Source organism: Dothidotthia symphoricarpi (genome assembly GCF_010015815.1).
Source record: "Dothidotthia symphoricarpi CBS 119687 unplaced genomic scaffold P153scaffold_2, whole genome shotgun sequence".
NCBI lineage: Eukaryota > Fungi > Ascomycota > Dothideomycetes > Pleosporales > Dothidotthiaceae > Dothidotthia > Dothidotthia symphoricarpi.
The window spans coordinates 40,076-66,451 of NW_022985009.1; the positions used below are offsets into that span (position 1 = coordinate 40,076).

At 53.3% G+C, this 26,376-nt stretch overlaps 11 protein-coding genes across 11 annotated transcripts; 4 read left to right on the forward strand and 7 right to left on the reverse strand.

The window, feature by feature from the left end:
• Positions 1–732: 732 nt before the first annotated feature.
• Positions 733–3,741, reverse strand: P153DRAFT_372284 (glycosyltransferase family 2 protein; the record flags this gene model as incomplete). The annotated part of the gene is made up of 4 exons (XM_033669378.1): positions 733–747; positions 818–2,539; positions 2,593–3,438; positions 3,580–3,741. The coding sequence occupies 4 exons, from the start codon at positions 3,739–3,741 to the stop codon at positions 733–735; spliced, it is 2,745 nt and encodes a 914-aa protein (XP_033528066.1).
• Positions 3,742–5,041: 1,300 nt separating this feature from the next.
• On the reverse strand, positions 5,042–5,631 carry P153DRAFT_380868 (low molecular weight phosphotyrosine protein phosphatase-like protein; the record flags this gene model as incomplete). Its single annotated transcript, XM_033669977.1, has 2 exons — positions 5,042–5,511; positions 5,571–5,631. 2 exons carry the CDS (start codon positions 5,629–5,631, stop codon positions 5,042–5,044), a joined length of 531 nt encoding a protein of 176 aa, XP_033528067.1.
• A 341-nt stretch (positions 5,632–5,972) lies between these two features.
• Positions 5,973–6,684, reverse strand: P153DRAFT_372286 (uncharacterized protein; the record flags this gene model as incomplete). The annotated part of the gene is made up of 2 exons (XM_033669379.1): positions 5,973–6,515; positions 6,568–6,684. 2 exons carry the CDS (start codon positions 6,682–6,684, stop codon positions 5,973–5,975), a joined length of 660 nt encoding a protein of 219 aa, XP_033528068.1.
• Positions 6,685–6,904: 220 nt separating this feature from the next.
• P153DRAFT_362766 (high affinity nicotinic acid plasma membrane permease-like protein) lies at positions 6,905–9,050 on the forward strand. Its single transcript, XM_033667214.1, has 4 exons — positions 6,905–7,224; positions 7,279–7,590; positions 7,644–8,235; positions 8,282–9,050. Exons 2-4 carry the CDS (start codon positions 7,367–7,369, stop codon positions 8,849–8,851), a joined length of 1,386 nt encoding a protein of 461 aa, XP_033528069.1. The 5' UTR covers positions 6,905–7,224; positions 7,279–7,366; the 3' UTR covers positions 8,852–9,050.
• A 526-nt stretch (positions 9,051–9,576) lies between these two features.
• P153DRAFT_392348 (serine threonine protein kinase SNF1p) lies at positions 9,577–12,672 on the forward strand (the record flags this gene model as incomplete). The annotated part of the gene is made up of 3 exons (XM_033671141.1): positions 9,577–10,216; positions 10,265–11,100; positions 11,252–12,672. The coding sequence occupies exons 1-3, from the start codon at positions 9,852–9,854 to the stop codon at positions 12,670–12,672; spliced, it is 2,622 nt and encodes an 873-aa protein (XP_033528070.1). The 5' UTR covers positions 9,577–9,851.
• A 273-nt stretch (positions 12,673–12,945) lies between these two features.
• P153DRAFT_392349 (mitochondrial precursor protein) lies at positions 12,946–15,508 on the reverse strand. The gene is made up of 5 exons (XM_033671142.1): positions 15,140–15,508; positions 15,006–15,091; positions 14,167–14,938; positions 13,466–14,109; positions 12,946–13,409 (listed from the first exon to the last, which is right to left on the reverse strand). The coding sequence occupies exons 1-5, from the start codon at positions 15,468–15,470 to the stop codon at positions 13,329–13,331; spliced, it is 1,914 nt and encodes a 637-aa protein (XP_033528071.1). The 5' UTR covers positions 15,471–15,508; the 3' UTR covers positions 12,946–13,328.
• Positions 15,509–15,636: 128 nt separating this feature from the next.
• P153DRAFT_419595 (uncharacterized protein) lies at positions 15,637–17,057 on the forward strand (the record flags this gene model as incomplete). The annotated part of the gene is made up of 2 exons (XM_033672196.1): positions 15,637–16,262; positions 16,350–17,057. Exons 1-2 carry the CDS (start codon positions 15,996–15,998, stop codon positions 17,055–17,057), a joined length of 975 nt encoding a protein of 324 aa, XP_033528072.1. The 5' UTR covers positions 15,637–15,995.
• A 369-nt stretch (positions 17,058–17,426) lies between these two features.
• Positions 17,427–18,200, reverse strand: P153DRAFT_352955 (uncharacterized protein; the record flags this gene model as incomplete). Its single annotated transcript, XM_033666407.1, has 2 exons — positions 17,427–17,884; positions 17,939–18,200. The coding sequence occupies 2 exons, from the start codon at positions 18,198–18,200 to the stop codon at positions 17,427–17,429; spliced, it is 720 nt and encodes a 239-aa protein (XP_033528073.1).
• A 2,147-nt stretch (positions 18,201–20,347) lies between these two features.
• On the forward strand, positions 20,348–22,102 carry P153DRAFT_352956 (cytochrome P450; the record flags this gene model as incomplete). The annotated part of the gene is made up of 4 exons (XM_033666408.1): positions 20,348–20,452; positions 20,566–21,678; positions 21,731–22,012; positions 22,061–22,102. 4 exons carry the CDS (start codon positions 20,348–20,350, stop codon positions 22,100–22,102), a joined length of 1,542 nt encoding a protein of 513 aa, XP_033528074.1.
• Positions 22,103–22,547: 445 nt separating this feature from the next.
• P153DRAFT_96916 (uncharacterized protein) lies at positions 22,548–24,037 on the reverse strand. Its single transcript, XM_033673527.1, has 2 exons — positions 23,784–24,037; positions 22,548–23,732 (listed from the first exon to the last, which is right to left on the reverse strand). The coding sequence occupies exons 1-2, from the start codon at positions 23,912–23,914 to the stop codon at positions 22,742–22,744; spliced, it is 1,122 nt and encodes a 373-aa protein (XP_033528075.1). The 5' UTR covers positions 23,915–24,037; the 3' UTR covers positions 22,548–22,741.
• Positions 24,038–24,229: 192 nt separating this feature from the next.
• On the reverse strand, positions 24,230–25,446 carry P153DRAFT_419597 (uncharacterized protein; the record flags this gene model as incomplete). The annotated part of the gene is made up of 4 exons (XM_033672197.1): positions 25,275–25,446; positions 24,815–25,181; positions 24,383–24,754; positions 24,230–24,345 (listed from the first exon to the last, which is right to left on the reverse strand). Exons 1-4 carry the CDS (start codon positions 25,413–25,415, stop codon positions 24,230–24,232), a joined length of 996 nt encoding a protein of 331 aa, XP_033528076.1. The 5' UTR covers positions 25,416–25,446.
• Between the last annotated feature and the right edge of the window lie 930 nt (positions 25,447–26,376).

Genomic DNA, 26,376 nt, shown 5'->3' on the forward strand with positions numbered 1-26,376 from the left:
AGCAGTGTCGCCGCCGCCGCCACCCCAAGAATCACCACCACCGGCACCGGCATCAGCACCACCACCTCCTCCTCCCCACGAGTCACCTCCAGCAGCAGGCTCGGCAGGCCAAGCCTCACCACCTACGTGTGTCAGTATGTCTAGAGTTACCGGGCTCGAATCAGGTGATACTCACCAGTTCCAGTGTCCCAGCTCATGATTGTGAAATGGAAAGTGTAATCGTAGTTGTCTGGAGCGCACGAGATCAGTGTGGTCTCCCAAGTCGTGGCCAGGCAACACACCTAACGAAGTCCGACGAATTTGTGAGAGGCAGATACACGCTCAAAGCTGGTGTTAGAGTCCGCGTGTGAGAGTGAGCAGTTTGAAAAATCGCTTGTGTTGTTTATGTATCAGTGGGAAGGCGCGACGGGTCCGCGCTAACCGAGTTTGGTGACGAAGATGAGGTGAAGGCAAGTAGAATTTGGCACAAGACGTGAAGGTGAGATGAGAGACACAAAGACGATGGAAAAGAGCCATTGAGAAGAGCCTAGAGTACTGACTCCAACGCCAAATCGCAAGCATGATGGTATCAGATCGTGATCTCGTATACATGAGGCCAAACGCCATGGTTGCACAATATTCCCCCAGACACACATATATGAGGTAAGCTGGAAGCCCTCAGCGTACTATCCTTAGCCCAATGTACACTCCCAACGCCGTCGCTCGACATTGAAATGTCTTGATGATAACAGCTTACACACCTCGGAACTGATGACGTTGTTAGCACTCTGAACACACAGTTTAACAGCTTGGGGAACTGCAGGGTATTGGAACTTACCAAGCGCACTACCAAAAACCACATGGCTCCTATGAATCTGAAGCCTGCCAGGCCTGCTACACTCCACAATACAACGGCCAAGTAGATTGTGGAAACTTGCGTCTGTTTCAACTGCGCCTCGTCTGGGTCGCTCACAGTGAGTTCGAGACCGCCAGACTGCAACACCAAGGCAGTGAGACCCAGATTACAGAACATCCAAAAGAGCACGACACTTGATCGGAAGCCTGCATAGTAATCTTCCTGTTTGTCCTGGGCCGTCACAACCTTTTCTTCCTCTTTCCATTTAGTGCTGAAGACACGGAGCTCGGTCTCGTATTGGGTATTCAGATCGGCGTCGTCGGTCGGAGCCTGAATGTCTGCCTTTCCATCTGCTTTGGTAGTAACTGATGGAAGTTTCACAGCCTTGTCGTCACCCTTTGTTCCCCAAGTAATGTCGTGCGTGTTGCAGAACGCGTAGACGTTGAGAATGTTGATGTACGTCGGCGTCATCAGAAGGTATTGGAAGAACGACGTAAACATATGCCAGGGATCCAAGAAGAGAATCGATACTACAAACCACATGAGGTATGTCGAGCACAGCGACACTATGATGGTGAAAAAGATCTGATCCTTGAAGAGATCGGCGAAATTGAAACCGTTGTTGTCCTTGACCTGTTGCTGCACTGATCGGACTGTGATAAAGACCGATGCGAACATGAGGTAGGCCATGATGATGGACCAAAAGATGACCATGGACATATACCACTTGTTGGCGCCTTGGGGACGATTACCAAGCGACAGGATGAAACACGTTATCAAGACACCGATGTAGAGCCATTCAAAGACGATAAAGAGGACCTTTCCAGCTGTGCCAAGTTCAGTAGCCAGAGATGCCGTGAGGATGCGGAAGACCAGGAAGAAATTGCCAAGCGCGAACCAAGCGAAGATCATGCTGATGGTTTGATAGAAGAATTCAACAAGGAACATCATCTTGCGGATGGCGGAGTGATCGCTTCGGAAGATATCGAAAGAGTGGGCCAAGGCATACACAGCGGCAAAGAAAGATCCGTTCAGCCATCGTCGTCGCTGACCAATAAATTCCGCCATGGTTGTGGGCACGTCAGTCTCTCCGTTCGAGGACTTAACATATTGCAGGATCCAGTGGCAGTTCCTTTTGGACACGAGCTCGAAGCAGAGAATACGATCTTCGGCAAGGTACATGTTTGCTTCGAAGATACCAGCATTCGCGCCGTGCATCTTCTCTCCGGCGAAGTACTTCTCCAGCGGTCCCTGTCCATTCTTGTCGTTCTGGAGCGCGACATAGCGGTATGCGGAGAAAGCACCTGGAAGAACGCTGATGAACCCGAAAGCTGATTCCAAGGGCTTGTCCAGAATGTTGCTCATCTTGTACTCGAAGTTCTGCGTTGCCACCAGCGGGTTCAATAGCTTTTTCCCGTGCACCAACATAGCCTTAATCTCTCCGCAAGCGCCTGCGCACATGGGCTCCAGATCGAAGGCCTTCCAAAGGTGGTAGATGGAGTCTTTGCCGGGTTTCGTTCCAGCATCGATCAAAACACAAATATTTGGATCCAGAACAGATCCAAACGCCTGGAAGAACCATCTATGCGAATTGATCTTCTTTTGGTTCTTTTCCTTCAAACAGAAGAGCATCTGAACCGGAGTTGTACCCTTCTTGACGCCAACAACGCCCTTTTTGATGTCGAGAGTCATCTGGGTGGTGTACTAGCGGGCTGTTAGTTCATGGAACCAAAGTTGGATCAATCTAGTCAACTTACTTCGTAAATATGCGCAGTCACGTCCTTACCGTTGACTTGCTGCTTGGCTATGCCATCCTGATAGACACCAAGACCCGCTAGAACGGCTCTTGTGCGTGGATTGATCTTCGCACGTCCATCGCTAACGACGCACACTACAATCTTTTTCCATGCGTCCTTGCCCCATGTCTTGCTGTTTGTCCGTGAATTCATGTATTCGATGTTCTTGATCACACCGGTCATGGTTCGCGCAAACAATTCGTCTTCCTCGTTGTACATCGTGACGACGATGAAAAGTTCGGTATGCCTGGGCTTCGCGAACAGCTTCTGGCGCAGGGTGAAGCGTTCCGCGTCAAAGTCCGAGGGATCGCATGTGGCCGCCGAGTATCGCATATGCGTAAACTCGTCACGCTCCGGAGGCTGCGCATGTGGAACCTGATTCAGCAGTCGTGGTGGAATTGGACAATCCAGCACCAAGTTGCCCTTGAACAACTGAACCTCCTTGACTGTTTTCCATCGCTTTACGGCAACCGGCTCTGGTGTGTGCTCTTCGTCATCGTGGAACGGGTCCTCTGGATCCATCTCATCCTGATCGAACCCCTCGTGAGGGTCTGGCCCATAAGCATTCGATTCATGAATCATCGGCCTTCTATCCTCTTCGTCCTGCCAGTAGTGTTCTGGTTGTGTGCCATAGCCATGAGGAGGGCTCTCTTCATGCGGAGAAGGATCGTATGGCTGAGTGTAGTATGCATCGTGATGCGCTTGCGGATCGAGGGAATAGTCGCTGTCGTTGTGGTGGGGGCGCGGACGGGGGTCGTACTCGTCTTGGTAGTTCCCAGAGCCATAAGGAATGTTCTCTACAGAATACTACCAACCATTAGCTCTGCTTTCTCGTAATGCGCTCTATTTAACATTCGGCCTGGATACTCCCAACACCCTTCATACTTGCTGCTCAGCAGCTGTGGGGGTACGCGAAAGCACCAAGGCCGACTGTTCGCAAACACTCACACTTGGCTGCAACGGTAACCTGTCTCCAGATGCTGCTGCAGGGTTGGGCCCCATAGGGATCTCCAGCGGTGCTGGTGATTGATATCTATCCTCGAGCTGGTAGCCCCGTAGAGGCTGCCCTGGAGAGGGTGTTCGGCCTGCGCCAGGTCTTCGCGGATCCATGTCGAAGTGGTCCGCGTCTGGAATTCTGCGATCAGTACGAAATACAGCGAGTGACGGTATGAGCGAATGAATGGATGGTAGGTAACGAAGAATGTGTAAATGTCACAACAAGGCTCGGCAACGTCTAGAGAAACAAACGACAGAACGCGACTAAGCAAGGACTCGGCGCATGCAGTCGTCGTAACTACCAAGCCTGGTTGCGTACCTGGCAGGGGCGAAGAAGCTTACTCACCTAATCTATTGTAGCCCGCCATGGTGTCGAGCCAAACGTATCACGAGCGTCGGTGTTGCTGCGCCTTCAAACAATACGCGGACAAGACGATCGCAACTCCACAGTCCAAACACACTCCAAGGTTGGCTCGGTAAGTTGGGATGTGCTTCGTTGACGGTTTCAGTTGTGTATGGCGGGGGCTGTGTCGTAGCGTCGTAAGAGGAAGCCTGTAATGTTTACCCTAGCAACGGCGGTTGCTGGCTATGCAAGGATTGACGATGTCGCGAAGAAGCTATTGCTGCGAGTTAAAAGAGACGGATCCCACGGCTGAGGCAGAGGTCACTACAAATGCAGCAGAGTTCAAAACCGTTTCAGCCCGGCGCCCACAAAGTCGGCGTATGATGCGCAGCCTCAAGGCTAAGCACGAAAGCGAGAAACCTGGGGCGTTACGGATCTGCCCATTTGGGCCGTGCACATGTAAGACATGCATAGACATAGGTACGATGGCTGCCATGTGTCCACAATCTACGGCTGCGCCTTGCGCTCCAGAGGTAGACGGCCATCCTTTTCCTCTGCTGGTTTTTATCAAAATGCAAAGGCAGCCTTCTCGGATACCGGATGCGCAGCACAGCATGTGTGCGGCTGAGCGGCGTTTGCACGTTTCGAGGTCTTTTTGCCGAAAAAGAAAGCCAAAAACAACACGCCTTACACCAGAGGAGTTGTAAGCTGACAGGCTGATGGAAACGTTAATTTACGCATGAGTCGTGGCATATGTCGTTGAAATCAGAACGCAACTTTGTCATATCGATGCCTCAAAAACGTGAGATCCGGCTTCCTATGCTACAGAACATAGTCCTACCACGCGGCCAACACGACCAAGACAGACCTATGCCCTGAACGTTGATACATTCGAGTTAACAAGCAAAGCGATCAACTCTAGAACCAACTGTAAATCATTCTGCGATGACACGGTCAACATGAGCCTTCATATGCAAAGTGTTTTAAATAATCTACGGGTATCAAATCTATTCTCCATCCACAACATCCTACCAAAATGACCACCTCGCCATTCCCACATCTATCCTCACCTCAACTCAACTCCCCGCTCTCCAACTCCTCCAGAAACGCCCGTCCCATCCTCCCACACTGCTCAAACGCCGTCGCAAACCCCTCATCACCACCATAATACGGATCAACAATCTCCTCGCCGCTCCCTCCCCTCTTCGTCTTCCCACCAAACTCCCCAAACAGCATAACTTTGCCTACACCCTCCTCGCTCCCCCTCTTCTTAACTTCCTTCTGCCGCGCCCTTTCCAAGTCCTCCAGATTGTCCGCATCCATCGCAAAGATATAGTCGAATGTGTCGAAATCAGCTGTCTTGAATTGGCGCGCGCGGTGCCGGTATGTGGTTATGTTGTTCGCGGCGAGCGTGGACATTGTGCGCGAATCGGGGGATGAGCCGATGTGGTAGGCGCCCGTGCCGCAGGAGTCTATGCTAGATATGAGGGCGTGGTCGCGCGCGAGGGATTGGAAGACGCCTTCTGCCATTGTGGAGCGGCCTGGTAGGGAAGTTAGTCTGTGAGAGTGTGAGTGAGCTGTGTGCGGGGAGATAGCGTACAGATGTTTCCTAGGCAGACGAAGAGGACGGAGACGGGTTTTGGGGATTTGGAAGAGCTCATTTTGGCGGGGTTTGGGGCTGCTGGGTGGTTTGTGAGAGGCTTGGAGGGGTCGTGGTGGTGGGAAATGTTGCGCGGCGGACTTCCGAAGGCGCGCTAAAAAAGATTGGGGATCGACAGGTACGGATTGAGGTACAAGTTCGCATATGGCATGCGTGCGAATGTTGATATTGGTGTTTTACAGATTAGGTGATGGGTGCGTACAGTAATTATACAGGGCTGCTGCTCAGACAGCTTACCACGCCTCTCCCCAGATCTCTTCGTTGGAAAAACAACCCCAAATCAGTCTCTCTTCCCACTTCCCTATCTCATATCACCACGAAATGTCCTACGTCTTCCACCCCTCACGACTTGTCCTTAATCTCCCTCTCCAACTCCCTCAATCTCTCCATGACTTTTCCCCTCATAAAATCCGTCAATCCCAATATCCCCTCCCTCGTCACAATCCTATACGTCCCGCTCTCAGACCAATTTCCCCCATCTACCACCTTCCCATGGCCACTAACCTCTAGACTCCCAATTATGTCCTCCGGCCACGCAATCCTCCCATAGTCGGGCGGATTCCTCAAATCACTGACATGTATCCAACCGCCTCTCGTGCCTCCTCCCGCTCCAGCCTGGTTGTTCGCGCCGTCGTTGCTGCCGCCGAGGTTGAAGCCGCCGGGCGACGCGAAGACGGCCGCTTGTTGCTGCACCATTGGGTCGTGGGCTGCATATGTGGCGCAGACGGAAGAGAGGATCTGGAGGAAAGGGGGATTTGGAGTGAAAGATTGGGGTGTGGCGGGCAGGGATGTGCATGTTCCTATTGCGAGTTGGGGCGTGGGTGGGGTGGTGGGGAGGAGGGAGAGGAGAGATTTGGTTCGGTCGAGGGGGTGGTCGTGTACATACTGGACGGTTGTCAGCGTGAGGTTTGTGAAGGGAAAGGAAGGGACGGCTTGCAATGCTTGGGTTTTCTGGTAATGTTGAGATATGCCTTGAGCCGCGCAGGAAGAGGGTTGGAGAGCTGTGAGTGGGTATCAAGCAGCGCATCGAGCGCGCAAATGTGTTAGATAGCATCTTGGAATGTGAAGGCTGACGGAAATGTGCAATGTAGAGTTTGGAGCTTCAATCGCTGCTCAGCTCACTGGAGCTTGACTGAAGCTTGAATGACGACAACGAACATTATTTCGCGCTAGCCTCCTCTCATACAATTTTAGTGGGGAGATCAAACATGCACCACACTCCGAGGCACGCGGAATATTCTCGCAAATCCTCTGCTCCACGCGAGAGGGTCGCTGCGTAGACGTTCCCCAAACCACTCTTAGTGCACCCCACACAATGGCGAACTCTGCATGGTCAACAGATGACTGGGAAAGACGATACGATCAGCCGGTACCGGCTTAGCTCGCTCGATGCTATGTACTTTGCCCAACATATTTTGTGAACCTTTCTGCCGTTCAGTTTCTCCATTCGAAATTTGTGAGTTCTCATGATGGCGTCGGAAGCCACGAGAGCCCCACCGGAGGCCATCAGTCCACCCACCAAGGAAAACATGCATCGAGATGTCGAAGTCGGATCTGATGTGGTTGATGTGGACAGGATAGAAAAGGTTTACGCGTGAGTATATTTCAGAGTCATGTATGGTCGTAATTTCAATTGACAAATGTACAGGAAGCTCGATCGCCGGATCCTGCCAGCGTTTTGGATACTCTACTTCATGTGCTCCGCCATTCGTTCTAATATTGGACTCGCGCAAACCATGAATTTGGACAACGGCCACGATCTCGCCTCACAACTCAACTTGACGCCCAAACAGGTCTCCACCGGTCTTGCGCTGTTCTACGTGTGTTATGTTATTTTCGACTTACCGTCAAATCTGGTCATGGCGAAAGCTAGTCCACATGCTTGGATGAGCAGGATTGTCATTAGTGTGGGGATCATCGGCATGTGTTTGACTGCCATGAAGGCTGCGTGGAGTTTCTAGTGCGTGTATTGGCAGGCTACGAACACGCCTGTATACTGATTTGCTATCGTAGCCTTCTCCGTCTACTGCTCGGCATCGTTATTGCGGGCATGTGGCCTGGCATGTCATACTACCTGACGCTCTTCTACCCGCCATCACGAACTGGAAAACGCATTGGACGGTACTTCACAGCATCACAGGTATCTGCCGCGGTAGTCGGTCTCGTATCAGCCGGATTCCAGAAGATGGATGGAATTGGTGGACTTGTTGGTTTCCAGTGGATGTTTCTTCTCTACGGTATCGTGGGCTTCCTAGTCGGCATATCACTTCTTTGGTGGCTTCCTGATCGCCCTCTTCCGCCAGGCGAAGTTCGAGTGCGAACGGGCTGGGAACGATTCCTGCCAAACAGCAGACCAGCGCTCACCGGAGAAGATGCCAGAATACACTATGAAGATCTGACGAGGGTGTACCGCCGCCGTCCTTGGAATATGAAAGACGTTGGGAAAGTGCTCATCGACTGGAGACTCTGGCCTCTGGCAATGATGTATTTTGGTGTCGTGGGTGTTGGAATCGGGACGCAAAACTACGCCTCCGTCATCATTCGAGGCATCAACCCAACACTCAGTGGCATCGACTTGAGTCTGCTGACCGCGCCAATTTGGATTGTAAGTCGACTATCATCCATTACCAAAATGAAGCTCACGCATCTAGATGGATCTCATCGCCATCCTCATCGTCACTCCGCTCTCGGATCGTTTCCATCACCACCGCGCTCTCTTCTTCAGCTTGCCCGTCTTGATCCAGATTACTGGCCTGCTCGTAACCACATTTGCTGGCAGCGGCAACTCATGGTCGCGATACGGCGGACTCTTGATGGTTGGCTTTGGGCTCGGGCCAACAGTACCAATATGCATGACATGGACAAACGAGATCTTCCAGCCGCGCCACGGCGAAGTCGGTGTCGCAGCAGCCAGCGCACTCGTCTCCGGACTGGGCAACTTGGGCAGCATCCTCACCACCTACGCGTTGTATACGGGGTGGCCTGCAGATTCCAAGGGGCTACATAAGTACCGCAAAAGCAATCTGGTCATGGTTGGCATTCTCTGCCTCAGTATACTGAGCGCGGTGGCTATGGTTGTTCTGCTAAGAGTTTTCGGAAATGGAAAGGGGAAAGTCAGTAGCGCAAGTTCGACGAGTGAAGGCGAGGCTGAGTTTGTCGACGGGGCGGCGCGGCGTGAGGTACAGCAGCGTGGGCTGGGACACCTGTTTTGCTTCAGGTAACTTGATGATGGACCCTGAGGCGGGCGGAAGGCGTTCCTCTATACTAGATCGGAAGGCTGGCGCGCAACGGGATATCGTAGTTCATTACCAATACGTCGCGACGTCTGTGACGTAGAGTCACGCGGAGGGTGAATCGCGTGGGGGCGGGTGCGGGAGGAGGCTCTTAATATACTTTAATGCAAGTCATCAGGCTGAGGCTAACGGCAGAGCTGCGAACTGCTGTGTTTGTTGAGACCTCTTTGACGCGCGAGCTGCTCAACACTCGCGAACCTGCATTCAGACGAGTGCATGCAGTGATGTGAGCGAGGTGAGATAAGGGCCGACGATCGGCACTGGAGGGGCTCACGATAGCCACACCCCAGCGCTTAACGTCGTCGACCTGCCCGGTCCCAGTTCACGATCTTCGCCGCCCTGTTGTGTCCTGACTCTTTTTTTCCGGTTGACTTGCTCGGCTAGTCGTCGTCTGCATAGGCACCTCGCTCTGGAGAATAACGGCGCCCCACCCTCCACAGCGCATCCATCGACAAGTCCCTTGCACTCTTCACCGATCAGTCACGTCACGTCACGTACTCTAGCTGCACAGCATCACGCGTGGAGCGTCGACCGCTTCCCTTAAATCCCCGAGTATTCCTTGATCCCTATGGGCTCCATCGCAACACGGTGAGTGGGGCAGCAGTGAGTCGGTCCCAGCCCAAACCCAAGCCTAAGCGGTCTACCCTCGCTCTGAAGCTTCTCCGAACCACGGTCGCGCGCTGCGTCTGTGACGTAAGTGACTTCCTGACTTGACTAGACCGATAGTCACTAACAAACTGCCGGGGCTTTTTCACATGCAGAGGACTTGCTGATGTTTTCTGTGTAGAGTTAGTCCGTGCCTGACGCTGTCTGTGGGCTAGCACAATCCCGGCTTCTCGACGCGACCACATCCTCGTTCCCCAGACCCCGCAATCGCGAACGCAAGGCTGCCAGACACGACCACCCCAAGTGCAGAGTCGCCCTCACCATGTCGGCCATGATTGACAATGAGGATCTGGAGGAGCTGTCCATCTCCATGCCGGCCCCGCGGCGGGGAGGCGCCAGCACCACAAAGACGGTCGACTTTGTTGCTGAGACCATCGCGCCCTTGACCGCGGAGAACAAGGGCCGGGACTCGAAAGCAAGTCAGCGACTGGGACAGTATACCATTGTGAAGACGCTGGGCGAGGGCTCGTTTGGTAAGGTCAAGCTGGCGACGCACCAGGTCAGCGGGCAGAAGGTCGCCCTCAAGATCATTAATCGAAAGAGGCTGGTCACGAGAGACATGGCGGGAAGAATAGAGCGCGAGATCCAGTATCTGCAGCTGCTGCGGCATCCACATATTATCAAGTTGTAGGTTCAGAGTGCCTGCACAGCATGGCGATTTACTAAGTACCCCAGATACACGGTAATAACGACACAGACCGAGATTATCATGGTCCTTGAATATGCTGGGGGAGAGCTCTTCGACTACATTGTCAACAACGGGAGGCTGCAGGAGGACAAGGCGCGCAAGTTCTTCCAGCAGATTGTTTGCGCCGTCGAGTACTGCCACAGACACAAGATTGTGCATCGGGATCTAAAGCCTGAGAACCTTCTCCTGGACGATCACTACAACGTTAAGATCGCCGACTTTGGACTGAGCAACATCATGACAGACGGAAACTTCTTGAAGACGAGTTGCGGCAGTCCCAACTACGCTGCGCCTGAGGTCATATCCGGAAAGCTGTACGCAGGCCCGGAAGTTGATGTCTGGAGTTGCGGCGTCATTCTATACGTCCTTCTCGTTGGACGTCTCCCCTTTGACGACGAGTACATTCCCACGCTGTTTAAGAAGATTGCTGCGGGTAACTACAGCGTCCCGAACTATTTGTCACCAGGTGCCGTCTCCCTCATTAGGAAGATGTTGATGGTCAACCCGGTGCACCGCATCACTATAAACGAAATTCGCCAAGATCCCTGGTTCACCAAAGACCTCCCAGTGTACCTCGAGCCGCCAATTCAGGAGTTTTTCAATACGGGTAACGATCCCAACAAGGCCATCGATCCCCAGGGCCTTGCGCCGTCGCAACCTACTCCGGTTGTGCAGAAGCTGCACGAGACCGTTGTCACCAAGCTGGGTAAAACGATGGGATATGCAAAGCATGATGTCCAGGAGGCTTTGGCTCGTGATGAACCCAGCGCGATCAAGGACGCCTATCTGATTGTTCGGGAAAATCAGATGATGAAGTCGAACCGTAAGTCATTTCTCTGTCAATACGTTGTTATTTTGAGTGCTATCTGTGCCCTGATTCATGTCTTCTGACCATAATCTGTGGTACAACGTGTGACTATCTGGGCAACTTTTTCATATTTATGCATCGTCCCATCGCTGACATTGACCTGTAGCACTGCTGGCGCAAGAGAAGAACCTCCAGCCGTTTTTTGCGCAATCACCACCGACACACCACGAAAGCTATCTAGCCACATCCATACCGCAGAGAATGGCCAGTGCCTCGCGTCCGCAAGTAATCCCACCTCCGGCGGGTCAAGAACGTACGCGTCAGGGGTCGAATGCGAGCAGCCAAATTGCGGCCGTACGAAGTCCCGTCAGCACCATCGCTATCCTACCTAGCAGTCTCACCGAGTACCACAAGGCGTACATGAAGGGCCATCCCAGGCCGCCGCAGCGATTTCAGGGCGAGGACGGCCCGCCACTCACCTCCGAGCAGACAGAAGAACAACGACAGATATCTGCTCGACGCCTGAAACCAAACTTCCGCGCAGTTTCTGATCCCCACAGGTCGAGACCGGAACCGATGACTACTCTACCAGCCAAGAAAGCGCGACCTACTAAGTGGCAATTCGGTATCCGCTCGAGAAACCAGCCGGCTGAGGCGATGCTGGCCATCTTCAAGGCGCTGAAAGCTATGGGTGCGGATTGGGAAGTACCAAAGATCCGGAAAGCTGGTGGGGGGAGCGGATCCCGGAGTCGCAGCGGGTCAAAAGAATCACAAGAACAAGTTCGTTCAAAATCACGGAGTCACTCTCGAGGTTCGTCTATCTCGAGCCATTCTTCACAAGGTGACGATGCGCCAGCGCGCGCCGACTCGCCGCGTCGTGAACCGCTCTCCGTACGCAACGGCGAAGCAAATGAAGAACCATCGCGTGGGAGGCAGAAGAGGCACTACAACCACACCAACGACTGGGGCTACCACGTCCCGGAGGACCCATGGGTGATCAACGCACGATTCCGGAAAGACGGCATGTTCCCCCCAGGCGTCGCACATCCACTGTCCACACACTCCTCGCGCGTCGACTTGAGCAACGACCCCGTCCAACTACGGAGGCGCAGCTCGACCAACGCCAGCACAGGCAGTCAACCCGAAGGCATATCGGTGAGGGAAGGCGAGCCCGTACACACCACCCCCGACGAAGCTGTATACATCTACGTGTCCATACAACTCTACTCGATCGACCGCGACTTCTTCGTCGTAGACTTCAAGTGCGCGGGCTACGAGCGTCTGGTGTCGAACCTCGTCCGCGAAATCAAGGCTTCGTCCACGGCTAATAGTTCCCTTGAACTCCCTCTTCTGCACGATCATGAAGATGGGTGGGATGATGAGCAGGGCGTGTGGCGCCGGCTGGGCGAGGGCGAGCCGCTGCCGGAGGATTTGGCGAGGGAGTTGAGGGAGGGGGGGAAGGGTGTGTTGCGGGAGAGGACCGAGGAGGTGGGTGTGGGAAGGAAGGAGGGGGATAAGGTTTGTACGAGTCCGTTTCCGTTTCTGGATGTGGCTAGTACGCTTATCCTGCAGTTGAGTGGGGAGTAGGCGCGTGGTGCTGGGGGGTGGAGGGGTGGTGGGGTGGAGTTATTTTGCTGTTGGATGGGATGGGAAGGGTATTTACTTACTACGTGGGTGGTTGAGAGCGGTGGAATGCTGGTAGTGATTGAGCATTCACATGTCTAGTTTACTCTCGGTACTTTGTGCAGAATTACAGAGCATATCATATTATATTGTATTGTCTAGCCCTACTTCCTGCTTCCTGATGAGTTTGTGTAGTAGAAGAACGAGAGGGGATACTGAGTCCTGCCATGCCATGCTATTTTGGATAATTGATAGATTAAATAAATGGACGACGCGCGAACACGTTTGTAAATGTGTGGATTTATCGTCTTTACAGGAGATAGATCGCAGTCGTATGTCCTGTGAGGGAAGGGTACATGTAGAGTGTCAAGACATCGAACTTAGCCGTTAGTGGTGGATAGGGGTTTGTGTCAAAGGCCTTGTGTTACATCAATCATCTCCTCTCACGTCTCAATATGTCATACTTACTCACTTACTTCCATTCACTTCGATTCAACGAATAATATACAAAGGCACACAAAAACGGGGGTGGAGGACCAAAAAAGATCCACAAAGCGAACAATAGAATTATGCATTTTTAACCCACACATCCTCAGGAAAACCCCGTCCCATGGGACCTCTCACCGCATGCCCCCGAACCCACCGGCGCCACCGCCCATAGCGCCCAGTCTCGAAGCCAGCTTGGGGTATTTTTCTTGGACCTGATTTATCTGTTAGCTATCTATTCCCGACGAGAGAGTGAAAGATGAAGACATACCTCTAGCTGTGTCCTCGTCGCCTCCGCATAACTCAACGCGTTGACAATCTCGCCCTCTGTGCGACTCAGCTCAGCCGCGCGCTCAAAGTACTTGAGCGCCTCTGTAACCTTGCCCTGTTGCAGGAGCAGCTGCGCCATAGTAGCGACAGCGATGTCGCACTCAGGATCGATAATCAATGCTTTCTCGCACAGTTCCTCCGCATCGGCAAAGTCGTTCTTCCACTGGAAGAGGGCGAGGGCCTTGTTGATGAGGGGCAGGACGTTCATGCCGAGGGGCTTGCTGGTCTTCTCCATTTCGACGGCCGTGTCGAATTTCTCAATGGCTTCTTGGTACTTTTGCTGGTCGAGGAGGAGCTCGCCGTAGTAGTTGTAGACGTCGGGGACTTGGGAGAAGTTCTTCATGCAGCGGCGGAACGTGGCCATGGACGAGGCGATGCTGCCCATCTTGTATTGTGTGACGCCGAGCTGGATGTGCGAGAAGATGAAGTCGGTGTCGAGATCAATCGACTTCTGGTAGTCCTTGGCGGCTTCCCCGAATTCCGATTTGATGAAGTGGAGCTGTGCGCGGTGGTAGTAGATGTCGGGGTCGGTGCCGTTTTGCTCGAGAGCGGCGGCGAAGTCTGCTTCGGCGGCTTCAGGGTTGGCTGCTGGAGTTAGCACTGCTCTCACTATACTCCATCGTTGGATGGAATCAAACTTACCCAGCTCCAAGTGCATGCTAGCTCGCTTGATGAAGCTCTGTGTTAGTGTTGGCTGCAGCTCAATGCTCTTGTCCATGTCGGCTAGCGCATCCTCGTTGTCGCCCTTGAGATAGCTGAAAGTTCCGCGCATGTTGTACGCAAACGCCTCATGCTCGTCGAGGTCTCCCAGTTCCAGCGCCTGGTCAAAGGCAGTCGCGGCTTCTGCGTACCCCTCGGCCGTCTTCGTGCCCATGGCTTTGAGACCCTTGCGCAACTGTCCCTTTCCGCTCTCCTCGTCCAGCTCGGCGTCGTCTTCGAGACCGGCTGGTGGCGGCTTGGGGCGGAAGCTCTGCAGGTAGTTTGTGACAAAGGTGGGGCTGGGCAGCTTCTTCTGCTTGGAGGCGAGGATGGCCTTGCCCTTGGTCTCGGCGACCTTCTTGAGCAGGCGCTCGACGCTCTGGGCGCTGTTCTCGTTGCGGAAGCCGTCGATGATGCAGCTCGCTGTGTAGTCGAGGAGGGCCTCGCTGTTGCGCTCGACCTGCTCGTATGCGTTGGCGCGGCGGTTCAGGGCCTTGACGTACTCGTTGTCGAGGTTGATGGCGGCCGTCGTGTCCTCAATAACCTTGTCCCAGTCCGACATGGCGTTGAAGCAGGCGGCGCGGTTCGAGTAGAAGACGGGGTCCTGGCGGCAGAGAATGGCCTTGCCGTAGAGGTCGATGGCGCGGGTGTAGTCTTTGGCGCCGTAGGCCTTGTTGCCCGCAGCCTTGAGCTTGGCGGCGTAGTCCTTCTTATCCTGCTACCCGTCAGTCCTCTGTGTTCATCCGCGAGTCCCCGCAATATCCCGTGAGAATTGGTCATACCTCTTCCGAGAGCGTCCCCACGGTCGTCTCGTCGACGTCGGGCAGCTCATCCTCGGTCGTGGCCGCTACTGACGCCGTCTTGGGCTCTGTCACACCATCAGCTCAGATCCGCAGCCAGTCCGACCAACACATACCCGCAGCTGGCGCCTCCTCGCCTGTCGCCGTCGCATCCTTGGGGTCTGCCCTCTCCTTGGCGCGCTTGCGGTCGCGCTGCTTCCTCCGCTTGTTGGACGCCGACGCTCCGGAGTCGCCGCTCTTGTCGGAGCTGGAATAGTAGATGACACCGCCTGCACCCACGACCAATGTGAGTCCGGCGATTGTGTAGACAACGCCCTTGTTCTCGCCTGCCCACGACGATAACCGGTCCCACAGCGAGCTTGTGCCTGGTTCGATGGGAATCGAGACGGGGAATGGGCCCGGGCCGGTGGGGGGCAACGATGCGCCGTTGGATGTGTTTGTGGCCATGGCGGGGATGAGGGGTGGATTGGGTGATGAGGGGAGGGGAGGGGGGAAGCTCAATGGCGGTGGTGGACGTTGGCAGCTGGAAGTTGCTTCAGAAATTGGTGGTCCGCTTTGACCAAGTCCCACGTCATCAATTGGCCAGCACTCGTCTGCTCCTCATCAGCGGCGAGTTCGCTATGATAACGTCTCTGATATCATTTCTCTACACAGAAATACCGTCTCACCACGAGCACTCAAGCACGAATCGCCGCTCGACGTTCCCCCCGCGCTGCCATTCCCCGTCCCAGTCCCATCCCATCCCAGTGCCGAGCATCCCGCAGCCTCGACATGATTGCGTAGGGCCGAAAACCTCCACATACAAAAATACAATCCACAATCTTCTCAATTGCGCAATCCTGCTGCCACGTCTCACTGCATCACAGCCGCGAATCTAGCTTCCATCTATACATAACAAATCCAACCACCCTCCCTTCCATCCCATCCCATCCCACCACTCGCCCCCTCACAACCACTACCACAACCACAACCATGACCTCCCCAGACCCAACATTCCAGCTCTTCACCTCCCTCCGCTACGACCCCCTCCTCCTAATCTCGGCCGAAAACTCCCTCCCAACATTGAACTTCATCGCCCCCTCGCCCTTCTACATGCTCGCCTACCACCGCGACCGCATGCTCGAAGCAGCGCAGCACTTTGACTTCTTCGCCGTAGCATCGCGGCTATCAGACGGTGTGAGACTGCACAACGAGCTCTTAGCAGAAGTGGAGAAGAGCGGGAAGACAGGGCCCTTGAAAGTGAGTTCGTGGAACAACTACTCCCAACCGAAAAGCGCATGAGTAAGACTTGGAAAAAAGAAGAGAAGAGCTAACCCTACCACAAAGCTACGCATCCTCTTCGACACCTCCGCCCACATGACCGTCGAATGCGCGTCCCTCCCCGCCACCCCCCTCACAACACTCTACCCCCTCTCCCTAAACCCACCATCTCCAGAACCATTCACGCCCTCGCCCCTAACAGGCGGCGCCCTAACGCTCCCCCAAACCACACTCCCCCAACCCCCCCAATGGACTCTCCGCCTCGACACGCACCCCACGCCCTCAACCCCCTTCACGCTCCTAAAAACCACACACCGCCCCATGTACGACTCGTCGCGCGAGCGCGCCCTGCCCGCTCACCCCGCTGGCAGCATGTATCGCGAGGTGATGCTGTATAACGAGTGCGACGAGCTGACCGAGGGCGCGCTGACGTCGCTGTATTTGTTCCGTGGGGGGCGGTGGGTGACGCCGCCTGTGGGGGTGCCGAGTGGGGAGTTTACGGCGCAGACGTTGCGGGGTGGTGGGGAGGGGGAGACGGGGCGTAATCGGGATGAGGGTGAACTTAGGGATTCGTTTGCTGGGCGCTGGGGACATTCGCTTAGGAGTGCGAAGGTGGGGGCTGGGGGGCAGCGGGGGACGAGTCGGCGGTGGGCGCTTGGGAAGGGGTTTTGCATGGAGGAGCCGGTTGGGATTGATACGGTTGAGGTGGGCGAAGGGGTGTGGGTTAGTAATGGGGTGAGGGGGTTTGGGTATGGGAGGGTCGTCGCTGCGTGAGGATGGCATAATCAAGATTGCGGACGTCAGATTACAAGGAGATAGCCATCACGCAAGTCGGCACAGATGATAAAGGGTTCAGTGTCTGGTATTAAACCGTAAATCTAGGGCTTGCTTTTCCGAAGATGCCTCCCATTCCCGTCCTCCGAAAACGCCATAAGGGTATCATGGTAAAAGGTAAGTAAATACATGAAAAAGGCTCAGTGCTACCGCTCATCCATCTCAGTGGACAGACGAACAAGGTACAACACCACTGGCCGTGCCAGTACCAGTCCAAACGGACTTGTAAAGACATTGAAAGAAGATTAGGTGACGATGTCGAAGCGACGTCTGCATACATAGCGCACACTCAAGAGTACCATCACGACACTACTTAGGACCGAAGATCCAGTACTGCGCGGCATAGGCGACCTCGAATGTTGCCTTCTTGCCCTTGCAGGTAGCGGACTTGTTGCCGCCAGCAGTCTCGACGCGGTACACGGTGTTGATGCCGCCCTGAGAGATGCCCACGGTGTCTGTAAGGAGCAGCCACTTGATAGCACCCTCACCCTGGTTACCAGGGCAGGCCGACTTGGGAGGATCCGTCTCAGCGACCTTGGCAACACGAGCTACGGGGTAGGGCTGGGCCAGCTGATCGAGAGAGAAGGTGGGTGTGCTGCCATTGAAGAAGTGGTGGCCGATCATGTGCTCGAAGCCCTGGGACCTCAAGTTCAAGTCGAGCTGCTGGGGCCTCACGCTGAGCGAGAGGGCGAGCGCAGAGATGGAGCCGATCTTCCACTTGGCAATGGGGTCGTAGTTGAGGGACGTGCCAATGTCGTAGAGAGTGGCTTCGTGAGTGTTAGTATGTTTCTGCACGACTGTGCAAGGCAATGGTCACTTACCAAGAGCACCAGTAGTACCAGGCACGGCATTCTCATCTCCGGTCAAGCACGTGTAGTTCTGCGTACCCAAGCCGAGGGCGACATACTTGAGCACTTGGCCATCAGTTGGTGACGGGAGATCGCTCTGCGGGAACAGCTTGGCGAGTCTGGACAAGTCTTTGGCAGGCTTGTAGACCGCGGTATTGGGTGTTGGCACGGCACTCACGGAGCCGGTGAAGAGAGCGAGGCTCGCAACGGCGGTGGAAAGAGTAGAGAAGAGCATGGTGTCTGTCTCAGAGTTGTCCAGGGGTGGTTTGAAAAGGTTGATATAGGTGCCGGGGTTTGAAAAGAAGTGCGGTGGGAAGGCAGAAAAAGCGTGCGAGGGATAGATTTATAGTCGAGGTGGTGTGCGAGGATAAGCGAGGAGGTGAAGAGGAAGATGAAGGTGAAAGTGATGTCGGTCGCGTGTTTTGGACTGTGAGGCAGAAACGGCAGTCGCGATGAGGTGGAGGTCACACAACAATGGCAATTGCGATTGACGCTTTTGAATCTGTCTGGCCTACTTGTTCGGTACGAAGTAGAGGCTGATAGTCCACGATATCCCAGCTCAACGAGGAGTTGACGATCTTATATTGGAAGTCTTTGCCATACTACCATCCCTGCCCTTCAACGTTAAACAGAGCGCGCCCGCAGTTCAGCCCGCGCGCTAGAGCCATGCATGTGGAAAAGGTAACCTTCTCGACCACACATCCCTGTGAGCGGGCACGCACGGCCAAACTGGGAGATAATCTTAGTGCAGCAGGGCGGTCCTTGGAGTAGATGGTGGTAATGCCGCTACGCCTGAACAAGTAGGACGGCTGCACCACCGTCAACGCTCATAGGATGATGTAGAAGACGAGGCTTGTGCGCGCGATATTGATGCTTGCTCATCAGCGAGCCGCATGTTTGCGGCGTTGTTCCCAATGTCAAGCCTTCGTCGGTACTAGGAGCTTCGAGGCGTGGTGGCCTTGCAACACCGCCTCCACGACGTGTTCATGCTCACGATAGAGCATCAAGTCCGCCTCGCGAAAGGGACCAGCGAGCGCCATCGGGAACAACATCCTTGGGGTCCAACAAACCCAAGCGCTCCGACAAAGTACCCGCAATTATGTATTCCCTTTTAGCTCAACGAGGTCGGGAGGCCTCACCCGCTGTCCGTGCACTGCAGACGCCATGCATGCAGACTTGATAAATTAGCCCACAAAAGCCCACAAAGATGGCAAATGACCCCATAGCGGCATGCAATGTGATATCGAAAAGACCCCGTTTTCGGACTGAATGCAGGCTAATTAACTCACGGCGCCTAAGCACATGGGCGGAGTACCGAGTCCGTCCCCGAAGAAAGGATGATTGCACACGGCGCGGCTGGTAGTGTCGTGATTGCGAAGCATTGTGGTGGCAAAGTCAATGATGATCGCCCTTACGAAGAGTCGCTTGCACTCTCGAGTCTTGAATGCTTTGGTGTGGTGGGTGTGTTTCTCGCGGTTTGCATTCGTTTGGACGTCGCAGTGGAGAGGTGACACCAGGCCACTTCGGCAGCAAATTAAGGTATAAAAATATCGTCGGAAAACTGACTTGTTTCCCGCAGGCCATAGCAAAAGGCTGATATTGACCCTGATAGTCTACTGCAAGGCCACCAAAAGGGCGCAATTAGCTTACTTTACGACCTTCGCGTAGGCCTGCAGTGAGCTTAGCACGCATCTCTAGAGCCTGCATCTAAAGTATGCGAGTCAACGATGCGGATGCAACTCGGTCAGTTGATGTTTGGTAGGCGTAACGTACAGGGTGCCCAGCTGCCGACCTACCCACATCATTGTCATGGGAGACGATCCATGTCTAGCCATGCCTTGGGTATCTCGGTTGCGAAGGAAGGCGATTCACGAGCTTAGGCCTGAAGATCCTCACTATCCCTTGTACACTCGAGCATGGCTGTTGGTGGCTTTCTTTCAGTAATAGACGCGTCATGCTCATTCAAAAATGGGCTTTCAGCTTTGTTATTGAATTGGGCATGGCTCGGAGCAGTTCGGCGCGTGTGTGAAATCGTCCGAGCATGAGATAAGATGCTCAACACGTCGGGCAATGGCAGAGATACCTAGACTAATCTTATTGTGAGGGTCTAGCCTGAACGATGCGGATGAAGTTCTGTTCATAGAGCGCTCTAGAGACGTGCTTCTTGACCAAAAAAGGAAAGGGGTAACGAAGTTATGGCGCTTACTAAAGCGCGCTCAACTCCGACGTCACCTTTCCTCATCTTACAACATGATATGGAATTGGATGCGTAGTCGACACTCTCTATACAGAATACAAGGACCATTGCAAAGTTTCTAAACTAAACCCTTTTTAGACCTCAACAACACTTGACCAGTCTGTTGGCTGACCTTAAACATCACGATGGCGAGCTTAGCCCATCAGTATGTAGATGCAATTGGGGCTAAGCTGGCGTTGCTCCTTGCCGGTGAAGTAACATGGGTAAAACTCATAGCAACACTATTCATTGTACGTGCATTCTCCTATGCCTTCAACCCGGAGCCATCAAGTGAATTTAAGGTGTTCAGCCCGACATCGACATATGCTAATAAGCAAAACATCAATACTCACACTGTTCTCAGATCGTCCTTCTCTACGCCTCTTATAACACTTTCCTCCATCCCCTCCGTCGCTACCCTGGACCATTGCTCTGGAGATCTTTCCGCCTATCCTACGTAATCTCAACTCATCGAGGTCGACTACATCAAGACCTCAAAGACTTCCACACCAAATACGGACCCATCGTGCGCATAGCCCCTAACGAGCTCTCCTACGCCAACAGTACAGCATGGAACGATATCTACGCGAGTCGACCTGGCCACCAGCCTTTCCAACGAAATCGCACCTGGTTCAAAAAAGCATCGCCTGACGAGCCACACTCCATTATGGGTTACGATGAAGACGCCCATGCCCGCTTCCGTCGCGCATTTGCCAACTCGTTTTCTGACAAGAGCTTGCGGGACCAGGCACCCGTGATCGAGAGCTATGTAGACGCCTTTATGACGCAGCTCAGGGCCCGTTCATCGGGTCAACGAGGCAAAGAAACAGCCCTGGACCTGGAAAAGTGGTTCCACTATCTCACCTTCGACGTTTCTGGCGACCTCTCCTTCGGCGAGTCTTTTGGCTGTTTGAAGAACGGCAAGGCTCATCCCTGGGTCGCCATAGCGCAGGATTTCGGAAAAGGCCTCGCACTCATTGCTTCCATCAACGCGTATCCTCCTTTTGACAAGCTACTTCGCTACATCATTCCGAAACGAGTAATTCAACGCATGAAAGATCATCGTGATATAAGCGCAGCGAAAGCCCAGAAAAGACTCGCGCTTGATACACAGAGACCAGACTTTGTGACACCGACGAAGAACCACAGTGAGAGCAAGGCTGCAATTTCAGATGCAGAATGGGAGATCAATATGGCAATCTTAGTTTTCGCGGCGAGTGAGACGACGTCAAGCGCGTTGACGGCTGTCGTCAGAGAGCTGGTGCAGAGTGGGGGCGTTTTGCATCGCCTGACACAGGAGATCCGGAGCACATTCAGCGCAGAAAAAGACATCGTGATTGCTAGTACAGGGGGGTTGCCGTATCTGAATGCAGTCATCAACGAAGCACTGCGCCTCAGTCCACCAGTCAGTATAAGCGTGCCCAGAACCGTGCCTCAGGGCGGCGACACAATTTGCGGGCAATGGGTGCCGGGTGGTGTAAGCCTCCTCTCCCAATATCTATCACTGATGCTTGACTGACGGAAACAAGACGTATGTGGCTGTAAACCAGTTCCCTGCGAATCGCCAAGCGTACAATTTTCGACACCCCAACTCTTTCATCCCGGAGCGCTTCCTCAATCCCGATCCGAAGACTGACAACATGTCTGCATTTCGCCCTTTCCTCGTGGGAAGGCATAGCTGCATCGGGATGAAACTCGCGTATGCAGAGATGCGAGTCATTCTCGCGAGGCTGCTGTGGGCTTTTGACATAGCGCTAGAGGACGACGAGGATCGCTGGGACTGGGGTACGCAGAAGATTTTCGTGTTTTGGGTAAGCTTTCTGCTTGTCTCGCCTCAAACTCTGCTAACTCTGACGCAGGAAAAGAAGCCTCTAAGGGTGGTCCTCCGCCGAGCCACCTGATATGTCTGAGCTCATCATGTAGTGTGGAACAATGCGCGTCCCCACTAGAAGTGACTTCCACTTGTCCACTCGTCTCGCCTTACGTCTCTCATCTGTGATTGCTGGTGTTTCCAGGCAGCCACCAAGGCAGACTCGGAAGAAGTTATCGTCATGACCTCCACTCTCACCATTAGGTCCAACACGCTACAGCGTGAAGCCACGTAGTTCACATCTGTTTGTCCGACTTTGCCGCATACGCCTCTCTGCTGCATCCCAAAGCCTTTCGGATCGATGTTTACAGTGGGTAGTGCAAATATAAGCTCATGCCAACTTGCTGTCAGAGAACTTTACAGAGGCGGTGCAACGTCAGTAGACTAGAATAGTATTAGGGCTTCTACGTGGCCTAACAGGCCGTATGTGGGCTGTCGGCGTTTATGTTGTCCCACGTTGTCAAACCTGACGGCGGGTAATTTGCTTGGCGGCACAGCGGTGGTGGCACAGTCGACGTGGGGAAGCTCTCCACTATTCACCTCTTTGACATTCCTCAGCTATGCAATTCAAAGAGCCCTAAGGGCTGTAAATACTGTGTGTTGGAGTCTATATGGAATTATGCATTACGCAGTCTCAACATTTGTGTGTACGTCAGGCATATTCCTCCCGTCAAGTGCTCGTTCCCTTCTGTGCAAGAATACGGGCAGATCGACGGGTGCCTTCTGTATTCCTGGCCCACTTTGGCTGTGTCTTCCCCTTCTCTTCTTTCCTCTGGAGAAGTTGAGTCCGCACTGCTTCTGCCATCTCCCGCCGTTGGGACACCGGGAACGGCGTCTTCATATCATCAGCTTGGTGCTCCCAGTAGTTGCCTGTCACAAGCACGGTCGTCCGGCTTTTCTCGAGACGAAAGCGCTGGAACCGGCGTATAATGGATGGAAGCTGCTGGCAATAATAAGGAGGGTTGTTGATGATGTCGACAGTTGACGGACGTGTGTCACAGCCTGGGTGGAAATGGCTTGGGTCACGGTACGTGTGATTGCGAATGATGAAGTTCAATCCCCGCAGTGAAGTCAATCCCGACATAGCACGGGACGCCATGGCTTTTGTCCACGAATCTTGATATGCCCCGCCGCCCGTGCTATACTGAATGATGCTCAGTTGAGTGACGAGATCCAAGCGGGTATGCGGAGACTTCAGAAAATGTTCAAAGTTGCCCGAATGCATGAAGGACCAGGTGATGGACTTCCAAGCCGCCGGAATAGCCTCATTGTATATTTGTTTGCTGATGATCGGTACGAGGCACTCGTCACGCACCAGATCTCGGGGTTGCCATCTAGCGCAGATGTGGAGACCCTCGAAATTGTGGCGCTTGAGGGGTGGCCAATATGTTTTCATCTTCGGGTGCTTCCAATGGTTGGGTGCGGCGTCTGCTTCGCCTTGCAAGCTCATCTCGTATACCTCGCCCTCTGAAAAAAGTTCCTCGCATGGGTCGAAAGAGGTGATAGCCCATTTTTGAGATGAGCGGGGACGATTCTGCCAGTTTTGTTCCCCATTGCCTCGAGGATGAATAGTTCGTCGTCCAAAAGCGATCTCCCAGATACGTACCCTCAGTTCGCCGGGTAGTCGGAGGAGTGGCGACTCTCGTGCATTGCGAGCGGTACTTACCATTGAATTAGCAATTTATACAATCAAGTCCTCGGTTCCAACACACATATCAATTTCATCATCTTGAATTGCGTCATCGAAAGAAAGATTCGGGGTTTGTTGGTGACTAGAGGAACGCGCTTTCTTCGTTAGAGGCTGCACCAGGTTAGTGGCTGCGGTACGCTTGGAACGTCGCATCTCGATGGTGTGGCGGTGCCGTGTGGGTGAGAAAGGAGAACAAGAAAAATCAAGCAAAGAACAGTGATGAATCTTTACATCTGTTCGAGCATGCCCAGGCGCTAAGTTGACTTTAGGGTACCATGAGAGGAAGTAGAAAGCGGAGAATTGGCAAGATGCATCGCTTCGTTCCCTCGAACATCAACACCCAGAAGATCAGCTAAAGGTCGTGCACATATATGTTTTGTATTAGTCTTCGTTACCTGATTGCCTTCTCTACTCGCACGCTCGTCTCTTTCGTGATCTGAATCCCGCCTAAACTCGGGCCTGTAGCGTTCATGCGTAACGATCTTTCACTGTTCCACTCCTCGTACTCGCCACTGTCGTTGTTCCAAGTTGTCGGTAAGGCATGAACACTGCAAACATTCCCTTGATGTCCGGGCTTGACCAAGCTGGAATTGAGAGGTAGCGAGTCGCCCTCGATTCGACGGTGCGAGGAGCGGCCAGTACGGGAGAGCCCTGCCGAGGAATATACCTTGGAGATACTGCGACGAAAGAGCGGGTAGATCATAGGTATGTTACCTATGATGACAGCGACGAAGGTCTCACGACAGGCCCAGCTACCAGCAGCTTCAGCGCCTCGAACGGGATCTCGGATGATCAATGCGCATCTCAGTATTCCTGCCATCATAACAAATACACCGCCACCGAAGACTAGGATCAAAGACAATTTTCTCTTGATCTCTAGGTGGACCGTCCAGATCATGGGCATTGGAATCGACATCAGATATATGTCCGTTAGCACGTTCAGCACAACGGTAACATAGAGGTCGATCCTCGAGATAGCGGGCTGGCAATGATCTACGAAGTTGTCAGCAAGTGCTGTAGGAAATAATGGGCTGATATCTAACGGTAACGTACTGCCAGGATCAGGATATATCTGCCAGTTATGGCTGAAAGGATGACAGCCGAGCAGAATGGATAGTTCTGTCGCAACGTATGTTAAGGCGATCAGAACATAGCCAAGTTTCACACGCATATGAAGATGGCGGAGTCCGGTTGTCAACCTCGAGTAGAAGTGGCATAGGCAAATCTTCAATACCCACAAGGTGAGCGAATAAAGGCTCCATCCCACAAGTTGAGTCTTGGATCCGCCAATACGCAGCCTGTGCTCTTCTGAGCTCGGCTTTAGCATTTGCCGCTGCTCGTCCGTCATACCATTGTTCGCCAGGCCTAGCCATTTCGCGCCAACTGCGTGCGCTGCTATTGTTTCGAAGGAATATATGACCTGTGTTGCAGTCAGACACTGACCAGCCAAGTTGTTCAAGCTAAAATCCAACAGGCTGGAATGAGGGACCAAAACGAAGGAGGTGGTACGAACAGCAACAACGCACATGAGATAGTCATCCATCTGGAGGCCTCTCACGCCCACTGAGTTTGTGCGCAAAACGATTCTCAGCGCAATGACCAAGATAGCCACACCCAAGAGGGTGAAGGCCTCAATCGTGAACGAACTCGCCATAGTGTTCCTTTCTCTTTCTCTTTTCCTTTGGTCCTCGAGCTTGATTAAGGACTGGAAAACCACGAAGCGTCGGCGCGGTACATTTTGTCTATTCTCTTATGTTGAGTAACAAGGACTATCACTATGTGGCGTTTTGGCTAGATCCTTCGACTAACTCCCGATATGGATGAATACGCATACTTTTACAGGGCTTTTTGGGAAGAGGGATGCGACCAGCAGGACGATTTGGACCAGCTCGTGTCGACTATTGGTTCAATTTACTAACGCTATGCCGAAAGCCGATTACGTCGACAACATAGAGATATCGGCCGTCTCATTCTTAGTAGATCTATTGGATCTGAACCAATTTAACAGTGGATGCCTTGGGCGAGTGTTGGCGAATCTCTTGGGACGTGTTGCGATTGCTCTTCCCCACTGGAGATTTCGACTTACTCGAGGAAGCAAGCATTTGAAACAGATGTGGATATCAGATCACCTTTATCTATGATGAAACCGAGGTGCTTTTTTGTATGCACGTTTCTATCGATTTGGGAAACTCGGTGCTAACTCGATTGAGGGCCGGAGAGGTGACCAAATCTACGAATACACCCACATCTTACAGTTTGGAGAAAAAGAAAACATCAACACCTAAATCGGATGACCCAAGGACAAGGGATCCCGTGTTTTCAGAATGCTAGGGTTTCGCCGCACTGTACTACAGTATGTAAGCTACAGCATTCAAGCTCCTCACCTACAATCCCAAGTGCAGCCTTACATCTGTCCAGAAAGGAACCCCTCAATTATATGTGCATGTTGTTCACTTGCTTTTTTGTACGAAACTCGGTACGCGTGAACCATATGTCGGCTGGATAGCCCTGGCGTTCAGAGAACACGAGCGCCCTCGTACGCACACTGGGGTAACCAAACGACGCGTGTGTGTGATCCCAGTCTTATTACAATCCCCCCTTGAGATATCAGCCAA

What these genes read in the sequence shown, in the direction of transcription:
- P153DRAFT_362766 (XM_033667214.1), top strand. Translation starts at nt 7,367, where the DNA reads ATGAATTTGGACAACGGCCACGATCTCGCCTCACAACTCAACTTGACG. An exon ending in AAGGCTGCGTGGAGTTTCTA is followed by an intron (nt 7,591 to 7,643) that starts GTGCGTGTATTG and finishes TTGCTATCGTAG; the next exon opens with CCTTCTCCGTCTACTGCTCG. An exon ending in TGACCGCGCCAATTTGGATT is followed by an intron (nt 8,236 to 8,281) that starts GTAAGTCGACTA and finishes TCACGCATCTAG; the next exon opens with ATGGATCTCATCGCCATCCT.
- P153DRAFT_96916 (XM_033673527.1), bottom strand. Translation starts at nt 23,914, where the DNA reads ATGCGACGTTCCAAGCGTACCGCAGCCACTAACCTGGTGCAGCCTCTA. An exon ending in CAAGATGATGAAATTGATAT is followed by an intron (nt 23,733 to 23,783) that starts GTGTGTTGGAAC and finishes TTCAATGGTAAG; the next exon opens with TACCGCTCGCAATGCACGAG.
- P153DRAFT_392349 (XM_033671142.1), bottom strand. Translation starts at nt 15,470, where the DNA reads ATGGCCACAAACACATCCAACGGCGCATCGTTGCCCCCCACCGGCCCG. An exon ending in CGAGGAGGCGCCAGCTGCGG is followed by an intron (nt 15,092 to 15,139) that starts GTATGTGTTGGT and finishes ATGGTGTGACAG; the next exon opens with AGCCCAAGACGGCGTCAGTA. An exon ending in TGGGGACGCTCTCGGAAGAG is followed by an intron (nt 14,939 to 15,005) that starts GTATGACCAATT and finishes GACGGGTAGCAG; the next exon opens with GATAAGAAGGACTACGCCGC.